The sequence below is a fragment of the Dioscorea cayenensis genome, chromosome 19 (assembly GCF_009730915.1).
Source record: "Dioscorea cayenensis subsp. rotundata cultivar TDr96_F1 chromosome 19, TDr96_F1_v2_PseudoChromosome.rev07_lg8_w22 25.fasta, whole genome shotgun sequence".
In the NCBI taxonomy this organism is placed as follows: domain Eukaryota; kingdom Viridiplantae; phylum Streptophyta; class Magnoliopsida; order Dioscoreales; family Dioscoreaceae; genus Dioscorea; species Dioscorea cayenensis.
In genome coordinates, this window is record NC_052489.1 from 24,937,653 (window position 1) to 24,955,820 (window position 18,168).

The 18,168-nt window shown below is 33.4% G+C and overlaps 3 protein-coding genes across 4 annotated transcripts; all 3 read right to left on the minus strand.

The window, feature by feature from the left end:
- Positions 1-1,588: 1,588 nt before the first annotated feature.
- Positions 1,589-5,780, minus strand: LOC120249269 (endo-1,4-beta-xylanase 5-like). Its single transcript, XM_039257778.1, has 7 exons — positions 5,708-5,780; positions 5,052-5,098; positions 4,381-4,603; positions 4,111-4,280; positions 3,881-3,979; positions 2,712-3,485; positions 1,589-1,945 (listed from the first exon to the last, which is right to left on the minus strand). The coding sequence occupies exons 1-7, from the start codon at positions 5,778-5,780 to the stop codon at positions 1,589-1,591; spliced, it is 1,743 nt and encodes a 580-aa protein (XP_039113712.1).
- Positions 5,781-6,842: 1,062 nt separating this feature from the next.
- Positions 6,843-12,606, minus strand: LOC120249617 (adenylyl-sulfate kinase 3-like). Of its 2 annotated transcripts, none has more exons than XM_039258190.1 (7): positions 12,283-12,606; positions 9,758-9,898; positions 8,383-8,532; positions 7,971-8,086; positions 7,799-7,883; positions 7,654-7,700; positions 6,843-7,394 (listed from the first exon to the last, which is right to left on the minus strand). In XM_039258190.1, exons 1-7 carry the CDS (start codon positions 12,449-12,451, stop codon positions 7,296-7,298), a joined length of 807 nt encoding a protein of 268 aa, XP_039114124.1. In that variant the 5' UTR covers positions 12,452-12,606; the 3' UTR covers positions 6,843-7,295. The 2 variants fall into 2 exon arrangements, with proteins under 2 accessions (XP_039114124.1, XP_039114125.1); XM_039258191.1 differs by lacking the exon at positions 12,283-12,606 and adding an exon at positions 10,730-11,105.
- Positions 12,607-14,335: 1,729 nt separating this feature from the next.
- Positions 14,336-17,780, minus strand: LOC120249616 (mitochondrial outer membrane protein porin 5-like). The gene is made up of 6 exons (XM_039258189.1): positions 17,609-17,780; positions 17,441-17,508; positions 15,686-15,796; positions 15,517-15,603; positions 15,039-15,247; positions 14,336-14,953 (listed from the first exon to the last, which is right to left on the minus strand). The coding sequence occupies exons 1-6, from the start codon at positions 17,655-17,657 to the stop codon at positions 14,647-14,649; spliced, it is 831 nt and encodes a 276-aa protein (XP_039114123.1). The 5' UTR covers positions 17,658-17,780; the 3' UTR covers positions 14,336-14,646.
- Positions 17,781-18,168: the final 388 nt, after the last annotated feature.

Below are 18,168 nucleotides of genomic sequence, written 5' to 3' on the forward strand. Positions count from 1 at the left end.
TATTGGAAACTCATTGCTATTTTATTGTGATTTTTTAAACCAAATTTAATTATGAATGGCCATTCTTTTTATATTCTCACATGCTCAAAATTTTAATTCTATCAATACATCCTTTTCCAATTATTATTTTTTCTTAACTGCAATTGGAAATATTTCATTATAATTCTTTCTTACATACTCACTGTTAAATGATTATTGTTGTTATTTTATATTATCATTTATTAGGATAAGTTTTGTATTTGGTGAATAGGTGATTAGTCTATCATGATGTTTATTATTCTTCTACAAGTGAGATTAGCACAACTTACTAGCCCATGTTATGATGTTAACAAGAGAAAAATAAAATAAAATGAGAGAACAAACAGATATTTATTAATAGATATATACACATATCTGTTAGTACTTTTAGCCATTTTTATTCTCTGTGACGTATGAGAATTTTAAATGAATTCTTTGTGTATATAAATTTATACGTGGTCCAATAAATTCATCCTATCTCTCACATATTGTGTAATTCACTATATTATTTGTTGTCATGATGTATGAAAAATATTACCCTATAATAAATGTTGGTTTTTAATTTCCTGGCATAAATGGATTATTTATATTTGTCAAAATAATTTTTAATCAAGGTTTAGTTAAAGAAAATGATGTCTATTGCATCAGGTTAAACTGAAAAATTATTTATATACTTCTATGACGGTGGGATTAATATAAATATATAATATTTGGTATTTTTATTATATCTTATCATTTGTGCTAAACGAGATTTTGATAATTCAATGTGAATGATCATCTTCTTCTCATCTCATTGTAATTAAAATGGGGTGCGATCACTATCAATATATTCAAACTTTTTAACCAATTTTGTTGACAATTCATTCTTAACGTATTGTTAAACCAAAGTCCACACTGATTAATTTTTTTGTATGTATTCCCATGATTAATTAGTTTTATATTGATTGATATACCTTTTACATTAAGTATTCTCTCTTCATTATTTCCTTGTTGGTCTCTTCTGAATAATTCATACTCTTTTATATAGCAAAGTCATGATGCGATGCTTCAATAAGTTGGGAGTTATATTCTTATACGGTAGAAAGAATTCTCTGTATTTATTATAAAAAAACAAATTGATGATCCAAATTCTGTATTTTATAATGTATGAATTGATTACATGATACATTTTGATTGAATCAATTCTGACTGAATCATATAGTTAGTGCTTATTATTATTTTTTTTTTTATGCATACATGAGGAGAGGGATTCGTATTCCCTATCAATGTTAAGTAATTCTTTCTCATCTCAAAAACTCAAGTCAAAAACATCAACGACCCACATACTAAGTAAATAAGTTTATGAGAGATCAACAAACCACCGTAACTAATACACTTATATATTTTTGTACCGGTCTGTTTTTTGACAAACTTTTAGTAAGAGATGGCTGCACCTGTTACCTATTATTCATAAAAGAAAATCTTTAAAGACGTCTAACTTTTATTCCTAAGTCATCCATTCTCTCCCAAAATACATCATTGTGAAAAAAAAGGAAAGACAAGAAAGAGAGAAATTAAGGAAAAATGTTACTCAAGCCTGAACATCAAGGACATGTAACACTCCCTCATGATGATTTGCACCATGAACATTAAGTATATGAAGTGAAGAGGAGTTTGAGGAAGGATGAGTTGTTGTAATCTCATAATCTCCATGGAAGAGATCAAGCTCAAAGAAGCCATGAGTGTTTGCAAAGGCTTCAATTTGGGTGAAAGTTTTCCACTCATTGAGAAGTTTGTCCACCACATCACCAGTTGGTAGGTTCTTGAAGTTGTTATCAGTTAAGCACATACTGTAGCAGCCTTGTGCATGCCAACTAGCCCACATCACAATCCCATTAACAGCAGGATGAGCAAATGCTTCTCTTAGTATCTCTTCCAGGTATTCTGCCTGTTTAAATTAATCAATCAGAATTTTAAGAAAAATAAAATCTATTATCATACACAATTAAACATATATAATATATATATATATATATATTGGTCCTTAGCCTTGTAAAGGGCAGAACTTTTCCAACTAGTGTTGTTTTGCATATACAGATTTTTCAAACTCGAAATTTTTTGCTTAAACGACTTAAGACTTTACTATTTAGACCAATTTATATTCATATATATATATATATATATATATTTGTTAAGAATGTACTTAAAAATACTTGTAGAAGTATTTTTATAATTTATTCAGTAAAAAATATTTAGCATGTAAGTAGTTTTAAATTGAAATATGAAAATAACAAAAGCAGAGTTGACAATGAATTAATTTGATGCAAGGGTGTAATTACTTAATGTGCAAGTAGATCTGTAGATGTAAGAATTATGATAGAAAATTAGTATTAGAATTTTTAAAAAAACTAAACTTATAGCGAAATCCAAACTTTATAGTTATTTTTTCCCCCATTCAAATAATAGAATTTGAGCATCAACCCCCCTAAACCCTATACTCCAAATCAACCAAAATACTAAATCCTAAACTTTAAAATTAAACCTTATATAACACTAACCTAAACATAAGAATAACATTCATTGAGTAAATAAGTTCAAAAACTTGAATAAAAGAAGACAACAAAGACCAAAACCAAATCCTAAACCTTAAAAGTCATGAGAAAATGAGTCAAATGAGATTATCAGCAGTTGTTCTTAATTATTTATATATGTACCTGTTGTGGAGAGCTTGAAACATCAACTTCAGTGAGCCAAATGGGAACATTAGCAGCAGCAAGAGAATCCAAAGCAGACCTCATATAAGCAATGTTAGGCTGGCTGAAATGGCCTTCAAGTCCAATGGCCATCCTTGGACCACCAGTACTAGTACTCCCACCAAAACTCTGAATCTCTGTCAGTTTCTGCAGATACTTTGTGGGAATAGAAACTTCATCTCCAGGATTCTCCAATGTATTAAATTCATTCATGAAAGTGAGAACAGCATTGTCAATCTGGTGTGCTTTTTGGTACAACACTGAGGATGCATCCTTCCCAAACTTGCTTTCAAAGAAGGAGTAATGCATGTTCTCATTCACAACATCCCATGCAATCACTTGTCCTTTGTATCTATTCATAACTGAGTTTATTCTTTTTTCAGTGGCTGATTGGAGTTGTGGAGTTGGCAAGGAATTGACCCAGTTTGGTTGGTAGTGTGGGGCATCCCAGAAGATGTTGTGGCCTCTCACGTTGATGCCATTTTGTTTGCAGAAGGCGAGCATGGCATCGGCGTCGGCGTAGTTTTCGGTCCCTTGAGATGACTCAGTGCTGTACCACTTCATCTCGTTCTCGAATGTGGTTACTTTGAAGCGAGAAGTGAACCAGTTCTGGTACACTGTGTTGGAGAGGATGTCTTTGGATATGGCATTGCCGAAGGGGAAACCCGGCCGGCTTTGTTTGATCGAGATCTTTGTTCCCGGTGTCGAGTTGATTCTCACCTTCCTCTTCCTCACCTGCATATGATTTTATATATGCAGTATGTCATTGTTTGTTTTGATCATTTCAAGTAAAAATGTATCAGAGCTTTGAAGAAGTGTGTAGAAATTAATGATACTTTTAATAAAGTAGTTACGAAGTAATTATATCATTTTCAATACTTCTGATGTTCATTTGATAAGAAGTGAAAAAAATATTAAAGCGAAAAATTAAAAACCATTTTAATTTAGTTAAAAATTAAAAAAAAAAAAAAGTATTGAAGTAGGAAAAGTATTTAACGTTTAAAAAGAAAGGAGTCAGTTCATTTCAGTGATTTGTCTACAATTTCAGAGCAAATAATTAAACGCTCTCTAATGCCCACCTTTCAAACAGAGAAATTAATTGTTCATCTTAATCGGTTAATTAGGCAAACCTTGTTGATGCTTTCTGATTGATGACTTCTCCATTGATCTTTGGTGAATGGTTGCAAAGAGACACTGTCTATCCATATCTCAATTGATGCATTTTGGCTCTGAAGACAGTAATTTAATTTAAAAGCTCAAATATATATATACTTTATAAATATAAATGAGAAATCAATGACAAATTAACAGGATGATGAATTAATAATAATAATAATAATAATAATAACAATAACAATACCTCAAAGTATAACTCAGCTGGTCCAGAGTTATTCACTGAGATGCCACCTTTGAGCATGGACCAACACCCAGACTTTGCAATCACTGTTCCAACTGCATGGCTGATGTTTGAACTAGTTTTGTACATGGCTTTCACTGGAATCTCATCTCCTTCACTTACCTGCACCCATGCTGATGAACAACATACAATATATATAAATAACGAGATTTAATTAATTAATTTTCTGTTTTTAAATGAAAATTAATAAGATTTGTGAAGATTATTAATTACCAGAGAATGTGTAGAGCTTTTCACTGTGAAGGAAGAGCTTTTGGGAAAGAGAATGAAAAGGATTTTGTTTACTGCGAGCCACTGAGAACTTGTTTCCAGTTTCTGATGTTTTTTCTGCAGGATTTGAGTGTCCAAATCTTGCCCATCCTTTCAGGCCATTGTTGAACTCTGGATTGATTATGATTCCACCTTTGTATTGAGGTTTTGGTGGCTCAGCCAAGCACTATATATATGCATGAGTATATAGAAAAAAAGAGAGATTAGTGGTTCATCCAATTTATTAATAAAAAATAAAAATAAAAATAAAAAATCCTAGTTGTTTGCATGTTAATATAGGAATAAAACTTTAATGATGCAAGTATTTAAATTTTTAAAAAAATCTAATCATATATCTGTGGCTTGTGAATAATAGACGACAAACGTCCTTTTTACATGAATACAAACAAGATCCAAAGCAAGATTGGAGCCCTGGATGATATAGTATATAAACGATGACGGTGAGCAGATCTATCGGGGAGGATTTGAACCCATAACCTCCCCTTATATTTTCTAGATTATCATCTGATCAGGGCTTTATCCAATGGTTTGTGTCTAATACCTAATTAAAATATATATATATATACATATTTTTTATAATTTAAAAATAGTGAGAATTTAGAAAATAAACCTACCTCAATGATCGCTGAATAATCATATGGAAGTGAATTTACTAAGGTTCCTGCAAACGTACGAGACACAAGACAGAAATTAAAGTTAGCTACTTGTTTTATCGGCTATTCTTGGTTATTAGTTTTTTATTAATAAATAAAAAATAATGAAGTTTTTTTTAAAATAATTTATTTATAATAGGTGAAATTTAGCCTTTAATGGAAACCATTGAAGAGTTTACGGTACATTTAGATTCTCCTCATTATTTCTAAACACAATAATTTAAAATATTTAATATTTAAACATTTAAAAGAAACATACACTTACCTTGAAAAGAAAAATATAATTTCTGTTATTCTTTTAAAGAGATTTGAAAATCAGGCAAAGGAATCAAACTTAATGGTTAATCTTGGTTAAAAAAACCCCATAAATAAAAAAAAATAAAAAAAAATTTGATATATAACCCAAAACATGGCAACAATGGAATTCTCTTCTTGTTTATAAAATAAAATAAAATATATTTTTCCTTTTTTTAAAAACTCTCTTTCTCACTCAAAACATTTTGATTGATCCAAAGTGAAAATTACAGATTTCAAAAAAATAAATAATTAAATAAGAAAATAAGAAGATGAGTTTTGCCAATATGCCATTAATCATCAAATAGAAGTTTGAGGCAAACCTGAAAATAATGCAGCAGACAACAATATAAATGATAAAGAACAATGCATCACCAAGAACAATGCCCCTTCCATTCTTGAAACCTGAACTAATTAATAAGGCTATCAGAAAACCAATTTACTCCCAGTGTTTACAAAACACAAAGATGTTGTAGAAAATCACTTACAATCAAGGAGAATAAAGGGGATGGATTTGAGAGAAAGTTGGACAGCATTAGTACATACATACATACATACATACATATATATATATATATATATTGGATTCAAAATTTTCTAATATGGAAACAAGGCACCACAATTATGTAGTGTAATTATAGCATTTAATAACTTACCATATTAAGGGATTCAAATTGGTCCGTGGTAAATGAATCAAATGATAAATGAGTTGGATCTCTGGCCTGAATTAGGGAGTAATTTGAACTACTTACCAAATTTCATAAATTTCAGCAATAAATGGCTGCGGAGGTTTAATTAACTTCTTATTTTATTTTCAGGGATGAATTATGAATTTATGATCAATGATCCTGTCTGGCTGTCTCTCACACTTTCCTTTCATTTTTTTTAAACAATAATGAATTCATAAAATTTATATGTTTAATGCTTATGATAATTTTAATTAGCTTAAAAATTATAGATTCAGTATTATTAATTAAAACCTGAACAGTCAAAGAAATGATAATGAACATAATTATTGGTGCAACAAAAACACAAGAATGGAATTCAGAAAGTGAGAAGCAAAAGTAATTCTGCTTATTTCTGAGAGTTTTCCATGTTTCTGAATGCAATGAAGAATCACATTTCCGGGTTAGGGTGGAACTTGGATGATAATGGAAAAAATTGGAATGCTTTCAACATTTATCTACAAAATTTCAACCCTTTAAAGGAGCTGTCTTTTACAACGAGAAATATCAACCATAACTACAATATACACTGATCATTCATTTACTTCACAGGGCACTTGTGACCACCATTGCCGGGAGTACAAACAATATCGAGTCCCCCGCTCATCTGCCCGGTTAGATGCGCCTTTCGATGAAGATTCCCTGAATTCTAGCAAACTTCGATTCGAAATGGCAATGTGAGAGGCAGGCGATGAATTTATCACCTGCAGTATTAACATTACACATTATAGAGTTCAAGCAAAGTGTGACTTTATTCCTTGCATTCAAATAGGAGGAACCATGGTACAAATCAATCATCTCTTTGGTGTGAAGTATCGAATTTTGACTCAAGTTTGTAATGAGAAGAATACAATGCCTCCGTGCAAATCGATGAGCTAGAGCAGCAGAACTTCATATAAACTTTAAGAAAACAGCTTAACAAATGGCCATGCCGATGAGACATGAGGAAGCTAACAAGGGCAAGACTCCTACTGACTTTGTTGACAGCCAGACTCTGCTCCTTGGTTCTTTTTTCCTGTTTTATTTTCGCCGTTGGACTGCAATGGCCTAAGCACTTGGCCACACCATGGGGCCTTACAATCTTTATTTTAGTGGTTAAGCCACTTCTATCAATAAACAAACTAAAAATGTTGCTTGTGGTGGACTACAATACAAGGTCCACGAGGTGCGGACCGGAAGAATCAAACTATGCCTTTAAAAAGCCCTTCTCATCCAGGTACATTGTTATTTGTTCGGCCATTGAACTAGGAGAACTACACTCCCCATTCTTCATCTGTATCACTAGCTGTGACAAAAGCAGTTTGAATATCAGCATTCGCAATACAGTGCGATATTAACCCATGTAAAATATAGTCCAGGTAATCTTTTGAAAAAATCATAGCAAAGAAACAATGGCAGTGAATGCGGTTTTCCATTTAAATAAGCATTGGACATCATCATCACCGCCTATGCAACCAGAAGCACAAGCTAACTTGGATCATATGCCAACATGCAAGATTAAGAGTAAGACGTGTTCTGGTTAAACAAAGTCACCATAGACTTACCTCACAGTTCAAGGGTGCCTCATATGGATCATCTATCCCAGTAAAGCCTGCGAGATATATATAGTTTACAGCTCTTGGACAAGTTTGCTGGTATTCTTTGAAGAAAATATTCAGACCCTAAAATTCAACTGTTTATGGAGCATACCTTTGATTTTACCTGCTCGTGCCAACTTGTACAAACCTTTTGGATCCCTTGCTTCACATAATTCCAGTGGCATGTCCATGAAGACCTGTAGCAAATGTGTGTTCAGACCATGCAAAGTAGCGATAGTAATTGACTTCAGAAGGTGAAAAAATGTTATGCACAAGGCAATCACCTCGATGAAAGAGTCTGGCACCATAGCACGGCAGGCATCCCGCTCACTTCTGTATGGAGATATCAAGCTGGCGATACATATAACACCAGCATCTGCAAACAGTTTAGCTACTTCCCCTGCAACAAAATTAAAAAAAAAAAAAGTCAAGCAAACTTTAATGTGGTGTCTTTCATAGAAAATCTTTTTTTGTGACAAGAATAGCCATTAGAACAAATTTACAAAAGATGTTGCTGATCCAAGCAAGATGCTCAAATTAAAAAGTTGAAATGCAGGAATACAAAAAGTAAAGAAACTGAACTGGTAGCGAGTAATGAAACTCTATTACTAAGTAAATCATGACACTGTCATCTTTAGATAAGTTATGAAGTTATAAACTACAGAAAACAAAATCAATTTGCTTTTGAACACCTACCAACTCTGCGTATGTTTTCTGAACGATCTTCTGCACTGAAACTAAGATCCCGATTAAGCCCGTGTCTGAGATTGTCACCGTCAAGGACATATGCCAGATATCCTCTAGAGTACAGTTCACGACTCAATGCACAAGCCACAGTGCTTTTGCCTGAAGTATAATTGGAGCACTTTCATCAGAATAGAGAAACTGGAATGTCACAAAATATATGTCACAGTGCTAGTACAAAAAGATCAGCACAAGGGAGTGGGCAGCAGACATGGAGCAATAGACATTATCACAGTTCTACATTTATGAGATTTCAATTTCAAGGTAGTATACAACACGCTAACAAGAAAAGATCATTATGGAAAATTACACCGTGAAGCATGAGCGCATGTCAAAGTTTTTCAGACAATAGAAGTATAATTTCCAGTAGCTCATATGCAGTTCTACAGTAGAATGTATTACATGTGGATTCCTTAATATTAGCTGCCAATATAACCAATGCGACCAGAATTATTGCAAGAATAAAAAGGCGATTCGTCCATAGACAAACTACTCAAAACTAATGAATGATCTGCAAAACAAAAGAATATTTTAAAAGGTCCAAAAGGAGAGATATAGCAACAAGGGCCTAAAAGAATGCAAAGATTTCTCATAAAACACATCACAAGAACAGTTTCTTTGAAGCTGCCAACAAAAATACTTAACAACCAACATGGGAGAGCAGAGCACTAATACTTTACAATTTTGATTAAAAAAAAAAAGAAAAAAAAGGATCTATTTACGCAATCTCTCTTCAAACTCAGTCCGCTTGAAACAAAAGCAGATTCTTCTGGTATTCTTGTTTCACATGTTTCCCAGGTTGCTCATGCAATGTCACTATGGTAAAACTGTGCAAGTTATTACCACAAACCATGTCTTATGACATTTATCTTATTAGCCCCAGAGAAATCAAAAGATTAGTAACCAATACCTAGCACTTGGAATGAAGTAGATTTACCCAGGAGATTTGGCAACAATAAAATATAGCAACAAATTGGATAAAAAGTTAACAGCAAAATACTAAAATTCTCTCCATTTCCCAGATAACAGCAGCCATTCATGCCAAACAATGCGCAAAATGGAGGAAAAGGTACAAAATTCTTAGGCAACTAGGAGGTTTTATCAGGTTTCATATTGTAGGAACTAAAGCCAGTTAATAAGCTATCTGAATATTGAAGTTTGAAGTATTTGACGGTGAAGGAAATAATAACCTCAGCAGAGACAGGAATGGATGAGTTGTTTCGTACATAACCAGTTGGTAAAATAAAAATTTGTGCAATCATTAAGTGCATAGTTAACCACAATTTAATAAAAGATGAAAAGTTCAATAAAAAGCTCATTGACTAACCTGACCCGCTGAGTCCTGTGATCCATACAACACATCCTTTTTGCTTAAGTAACTGTTGCCTCTCATGCTTCCCAATTTTGCATTCATACCAGGCAATGTTCGTGGACTTTCCCACAGTTGACATGACACTGTTGTTTACACCTAGTGAATAAAAATCATAATGTAAATAGCACATTACATAAAGTAGAAAATGATAGATGACATATGACTTACAGAAAATTAGATCTCCAAAGATAAAATCGTGATGCTCTACTAATCTTATGCCAAACTGACCATAATACACCATATTACATATTTACAGGATTCATTCTGAATTATTTGAATTGTGTAACATGTTAATAAGGAAACTTATTGGTTGCGATAATATTATCTAGACCAACTCTAGATCTAAAGACTCAAAGGAAGAGAGAGCAAACCCATAAACCAGTGATCAATATTATGAGTAAGCACAAAACAATAGGCAAGCTGAAAACTAGCGGTTGCGATAATATTATCTAGACCAACTCTAGATCTAAAGACTCAAAGGAAGAGAGAGCAAACCCATAAACCAGTGATCAATATTATGAGTAAGCACAAAACAATAGGCAAGCTGAAAACTAGCACCAAATCCAACCATATTGTAAAGTTGAACTAACGTAGTTCCTTAAGGTAATCAAGTGGAAGTAATTAAACAATTATATGCAGTGATTGGGCATCATTACCTCTGTTTGGATTTTAAAGACAGACATTTCTAATAAAGCAACTAACAAAAGGGTATGTTAGAAAGCAGCAATTCATGGGCAATCAGCCACAAACAATAATTTCCTTGTTCTCTAATCGATTTCTCATAACTCAATAGAAAACACAATAAATTCCTCATAATAAAACAGCTAAACTAAATACAAATCCACCTCAAAAGATATAAGCTTTTGAAAAACATCATCAAGACAACATAAAAACAGCTAATTAACTGATAAGTCTATTCAAATGCACCTGCATAAACCTCCTTGCACATCCACGTCTCAAGCACAAACGTCCTTCTAGATCTGATCAAACACTTAGGCGTACAGCTAGAGCTGGCATGTCAACAAACTATAAATTTGAGATGCATAATGCCCATACGGATTTGTCTGGATTAATTTGGCCTCAAACCCTTCTTCTTCAGCCTCTGACCATTCCTAGAAGTTACACGGAGGGGATCCAGAGGAAGTCCAACCTAGACATGCCACTTAGATGATTATACCAAAGCATATGCCACTAGACGCATTTTAAGATGACTTTCTAACTTAATTGTCCACGCAACTTCAGATGCCCATTTGATGGCCTGATGTATGGCTTCGATTATTGGACTTGCCAACATCTTCTTAAAAGGACCCTCCCTCAACTTTTAAATCAACAGAAAAGGACACCTCAACTTCAAGGATGAGCCCTTCTAAACAATAATTAAAAGTAAAAAGGGTATCTATTAAAATTGAAATTGAGAGAGTACAGCTAAAAAAAAATACTCCCCAAACTGAGAACTGGAAAGGAACCTAAAACAGCTAAGTCAAATAAATTACAAATTATTTCATACAGTTGAACCAGATTGAATATAATCAAATATACAGATATTACATTCAGATATTTATTTTCTGTCCTAGGCTAGCACTCCTGTACCAAGACCCACACATTACAAATCATGATTATATATCACAAGTTCGAGTTGAATTCTACTACCCCACCTGCCAGGCTGAAAATGAGCATTGTGTACATCTATGTTTACTACACCAACCAACAAATATTGCACATACAAATGTTGACAACCGGAACCATATCTCTATTTATGTCTTATTCCATGATTAGTTCCAATTACTTGTCCCAAGAAAAAGCCAATCTTTCTTGAGAAAACTAGTTTGTACAAATACAATAACATTACCATATGCAACAAGATACCAACAGACACAAGTAATCACCTAGCCAATTTTTTTTTTCTGTTTGATAAAATCACCATACTTCTAAATAATGATTAAAACACAAAACAATAATAATAACAATAATTTAAAAATAAAAATAAAAATAGAGAAGACGACATGTGAGCGCAGTGGAAGACTTGGTCTCTCCAACGCATCACAGAGTCTTCCAATATAGATAGATAGATAGATAGATAGATAAACATTCTTAAACATTATAGTTTTGATAAAGAAAAAAACAACCGCATCTCATAAGAATTTGGTAGTCACCACAGGCTACTTAAAAGTGACAAAGAAACGGCAAAGAAAAATAGAATAAAATGGAGAAAAATCATAAGCATCGGAATTTCACATAAAAACTCGACTTTTTCAATGAATCGAAGAACCATATAAACCACAAACAACGAAATTTATCAATAACTCGTCACCATAGCTACACAAAACATCAAACAAAACAATATCGCAACAAATCACAAACTTTTTCTCAAAAAACATCACTCCAAAACCAAACGATAGAGAAAACCCAGCAATGCAACAGAGGAATCGAGAAGATGAAAGACCAAAGCAAAAAAATCTCACAACAATAAAACTATATACCTGAGAAGGAGGAATGCTCATTGCAATCAGAGGCTTCGATCCGAGAGACTCTCTTGCGGAAACCCCTCAACGGGACAACAGGGAGTTGAAACCCCATCACCGGGGTGCTCCGAAGGAGGAGTGGCCGCGGGCATCGAGGAAGAGGACTTATTGGCGAAGTGGCAAGCATGGTTTCTCTGCCCCAATGAACCCACGATATCCAGAAGCCTATTCACAGTGCGGTGGACGAGAGCACCGACCGGAGAACATTGACGAACAACGAGATCGAGATCGAAAGAGTTTAGAACGAAAAGGAGAGAACTAGCGGGAGAAGAGCTATAGAAAAAAAAAAAATGGTCTTGAATTGCTAATATAGATTGAGATATATATATATTTGAAATTTTTATATTTGTCAGGGGTATATATGCAAATAAAATCTAAAAATAAATTTTTTTTTTTAAATTAGTTTACCCTCAAATGTTTTTATAATTACATGTTTGTTCCTACAAAATTAGGATATAATGAAGAGTTTTGAGGGTACATGGTAGGTACTAATTTTAATGTGAAAGAATAGAAAATTTGTCTTATTGTAATAATAGAAGATAAGATATAAATAGAAACGGAAAAAAATTATAGAAATGACCTTAAAATTGACTGATTGAGAGAGAACAAAGCTCTGCAAGCTATCTATTTAAGGTTATTTTTTTTCCAAATTTTGCTTTTTTTGAGTATTTATAAAATTGATAATGTGAAACACTAATTTTTTTCCTTACTAGTATATGTTGATAAATATTGAGAAATTGGAAATAGATTTCAAAGTAGAAGTTTTAATTATTGATCACAGTGTTGATAACTTGAAAGTGGAAGACAAAGTGGCATGACACGTCAGCTGCGCATAGATGATGTCCACGTAAGCCACGATGCAACCTTTACATGATGTACCTGACCACCACAATTCCCACATTCACAAAAGTGGACTGATTGATTTGTTTTGGCATGAACCATAAAAGTCTCTATCCACAATGAAACTTGAAAGAGACTTCCACTTTGATTGAATAATTTAATTAAAAAATGAGGCAAGAAAATATTGGAGATTATAATTTGATAATGTTCTATAAAAGATAAGGCAAACTTTGTTTTTTTAATGAATTCTATTATTTAACCTTTATTAAGTACAAACAAATTTAAAAAGAAAAGATAATATTTATATTAAAAAAATGACAAAATTAAATTTTCAAGATACAATAGACATATCCATAGGTTGGGCCGGACTGGGTTCGGACGGGGCTTAAATTCAAACTTGTCCAAGCCCGGCCTGACCTGAAAATCTGGGCTTTAACCTTTGTCAGTTGTCAGAACCCTGACAACTCACCTAAATTTAATGACCTCTACCAAAGGCCCACCCAAGCCCACCCAAATAAGTTTTTTATCAAATATTATATAAGTTATAAAAAAAACTTAATAATAATATTAATATATGAATATGACCAAATATTATTCTACAAAACACTTAAAAATTAAAATACCAAATACAACAACTAAAATTCAAACCATTATAATCAATAACAATCAACAATAAATATATATTATATAAATATATACAAAACTAATTAATAAATAATCAATGGAAATTCAAACCATTATATATATACGTACATACAAAACTAATTAAAAAATATATTTTATAATTCAGGCCGGGTTAGGCAAGGTCGGGCTTTTAACAATGAAAATCAAACCCGGCCCATTTTTAAAATAATTTTTTTTTTCCAAGACCCAAACATCGGGCCTTGTATATTTGTCCAAACCCTCCCATTTTTCAGGCTAGCCTTCGAACTTGAGCAGGTAACCCAACCCTTGAACAGGTCTAGATACAATCACAAAGGATAACAAAGTAAATAATTCGTCTAAAAAACCACATGTGAGAAAAACACTAATGTAGCAAAAATGGGAGAAGTCTCTGTACCGCGCATCCACGTCTATATTAATTAAGTAGTTTACCTATCTTTTTCATATTTTTTTTCAAATATATATACATAAATAAAAATTAAAGTAGTTAATCCATCTTTTCATGTCGGAGAAGCATTTGAATTGCACATCAAATAGGCTTGCAGGTTGAATAACAATTATCAACAGCAAAGAATAACTGCAGGGTGAATTCTGCAAGACTTGAAACTAACTACAGCCAAAACCTATGACAAATTCACAATAAGGAGTGTAGTGCCTCCTCAGCGTGTCAGTAATCTGCAACAACTACAACGGTAATAGTGATGGGCCAAAACTCTAACCATTAGAATGAATAAATGAATCATCCACAAAAGTGGGGAACTTAATTTTGAACTCTACTTATTACACATAATTTTGAACCTGCTTGCAAATGCTTGTTTATCATGGTTTGAGGGCAAGGGCCAGACCGAATTTGGGAGTCCGGTCAAGGTTTTTCGTGTCAAACTCACCAGAGATTGTAAGAACCGAACCGGGATTCAGCTCATGCTGCAATAAGGCACCCAACTTCCCGGCGTTGTTGAGCCTTGTCTTCACTCTGGTCAGTTCATCCAGTGCATATGCCCCTCCAACAGTGACAGTGTTCTCATTTGTTGAGAACCTCCTGCTGATCTCTCCACCCACAGCACTCTTCTGTTTTTCATCCAGATAGTGTACATACAAAACTCGAAGAGTATCTCCCTTGTCCCCCCTGGTGATAATACAGTAACAGTGATAATGGAAATCCTTTACTATTTCATAGGATAGGAAATGGTGTACCTTGCATGCAAACTTACAGAATAAAGGAAACATTGTAGTCAGGCTTAGTCAGACCGATGGCAGCACTGTACTTGTTAAAATTCCCCACAGCTGTGTCAAAGCCTACTGCAGCACCGAAGGCAAAACCATGAGCACCCACAGTGGCAGAGAGATCAACAATGGGGTTCTGCTTGAAACCCACAACAGAAGCCAAACTGCCATGATCATGGAAATATTGCACCTCCACCTTGTGGAAAGATAGGTTGTTCATTAATAAAGGAAAAAAAAAATCCACGATAGTAGCACCATAACATTCACAAAAGGGGGAAAAAAGAAAGGAATGCATAAATAGACTGTCAAAAAGGTTGTTTAGTATTACATATGATAATTAGCACCAAAATGTCGAAAAAAAAGGTGGAAATGTACCATCAAAAAGGTTGTTTATTATTAAAAATGCCATTAAAATTATCAACAGAACATCCAAAATAAGAATATGAAAATGTGCTATCCAGTTACCTTTGCAGAGTTATAATCAGGCAGAGTTAGAGTAGTAATTGCCTTTGTTGATGGGAGAAGTTCCGTGAAAGTAATAGTTGAAGAGATCTGATAAATTACAAAAATGAAAGTATTCAATTATGAGAAAAGATTGGTGCTCACGGGAGAAAAAAAGAAGCGACCGACTTACATTAGAATCAGTATCAACTTTGACATCGATGATGGATTTTTTGTATTTAAAACATGAGCCAACATGAAGAGCATACAGTCCCCCTTTCTTTAGGGCAGAAGAAGTGACAGCCTGGAAAACAAAGAAAGCACAGTGGATAAAACATTTCATTGAATATTGAGATGAATACCTGATTATTGAAAAGCAAAAATAAAATACTAAGATTTTTGGAAAATATAGAAGCATAGTGAACAGACAAGTTAGCAGTCTACCACAAAACATTAGTTAATAATTCTGTCTTCTCATGCTATTGGGGAAAAGAAGGTAGTCTTCCCAACCAAGACAACTGAAACTCTAATTGGGTTCAGCCCCTCTCAATCTGTTTCGTATGAGGGAAGTGGGAAGGAATCTAAATCAATGGAAATTAATGAACCATTATTTATCCATCAATCTAGGATTTCACAACACAGCAGAGATCTTTTCTTGAAAATTGGAACATCACCAATAATTACTTAAGCAGAACGAACAATTCACTATAGTTGAATTGCACAATAAGCTATGAGTTTTGACCTTCACTATCCTTTCATTGTTGTTGAGGAAATAAGACTGGGGCTTCTCCCACTTCTGCCTTTATAACAGCTACACCTTCCAGAAAAGAAGATACCGCACAATGCTCAAAACTTAAGCAGAAACCATTACTGAATTTAACTTGTGTCAGTTTCATATTTTAATAGCAAGGAACTATACACTACAGAAATGATCTTTGTACCAAATTATGTTTTCAAAATTGGAGTTAAAATAGAAGAACACTAAAGAAGAATAAAGATATTCCAAAAACATGATTTGTGATTAAAACTGAACCAGTTTGACCTAATTTTAAAACATGATCTGTGTATAGCACACAAATGGTAAATGAATGTGTGCATACCCAGTGGTTGTATAGACACATCCCCAGTGCAAGGCTACTAACATAAAAGGAAAAACAAAAATAAAAATCTAAGTAATATATGAAAAATGTGACAAAACGAACAATTAAGCACAATTTGGAATTATCACCTACTCGATCAATAACCAAACAATCAACAAACAATTGAACAATGAACACCAGCACGATCAAGCCATCAATCATTATTGGCTAAATTCAATTTAGTAAATCAAACATAATCCCATAAATATTGTGATAATTAAGATATACCATCCTATAACTAACTATAGCACAAACATCTACAAACGAGAAATTCATGAAACAAAACACAAGGATCACGGAATATTTAGCTGGAGGTTAGCTGACATTATAGACACTGCAAATTCACCCAGAAAGATCCCTAGTGTGCATTTAAACTGAGGAAAAATGAAAACAAAATTTGTATCTTACATATCTATTTAAACAAACAAATGGATTTCTATTTATTTATTTATCTATTTGAAAAAATTTGACAGGTCAGCATGGTCCAGACCCCACCATCTCACGGGAGTTAAAAAGCAATAAGAAAGTTAAACTAGCAAGCATTGTACAACAAATATTCAAGATAAAACACTATGTTATTCATAAATCAAAACCCTAGAAGCGCAATAGAGCTTACATTCAATAAATAGTAAATCAAATCCCACTTGTAAATACTAAATCAAATTAGACAGTCACATTCTCATCAAACACTAAAGTTCGCTAATTGCTCCTCTAAGAGAAACAAAAATTTCACAAAGTGGAGGTATGACCAAAGAAATGAAAATAGTATAAACCCACTGAAAAGGCAAGGAATATGATGATCGGCTTACCACGCCAGTGGCCGTCTCCGACGATATAGTTATCTTCTGATCATTGATATAGTCATTGGTGAGCAAATCTAGAACCAAAATTATCACAAAAATCAGCCCCCAAAAAAAAAAAAAAATCTCAACTATATGAAACAAAAAAACTAGGTATAAATAACGAGAGCGCAAGACCTTTGGCCTTCTTTCCTATATCGGAGAAGAGCCCGGGACCCTTCATCATCGTCGTCGTCGTCGCCGCCGCCGCCGCCGGAGAAGCTCAGATGGTTTGCGATTCGGAGAGTATTTAAAGAGGCGAGTTTACTTGGGAAAGGGCAAGGCTACCCAAAACTCTCTCTCTCTCTCTCTCTCTCTCTCTCTCATGCAGAGGAAGGACCGTATGATTCCGCTCATGCGTTTTTTTGCAGAAAAGTCCTTGAACTTAATTTCATTTACTGAAAACCCCAGGTTTTTTTCTTTACTTTCGTTTGGGATTTTCGCTATTTAATATCATGACCCTCCATTTACACTGTTCACTTTATGCATTTTAAATTAAGCTATTTTAAATAAATTATTAAAAAATATATGAAGATTTTTTTATTGTTTTTACTGAACCTTAAACAATGTGATTTTATATTGTTCATAGCTAAAAAAATCAGTAAAATTATATTAAAAAAATCTCATAAAAAAATAAAATGATGAAATTGACTCAGATCTCATGGCAATGGTTTCCCTAAATCTAATGAAAAGTACAC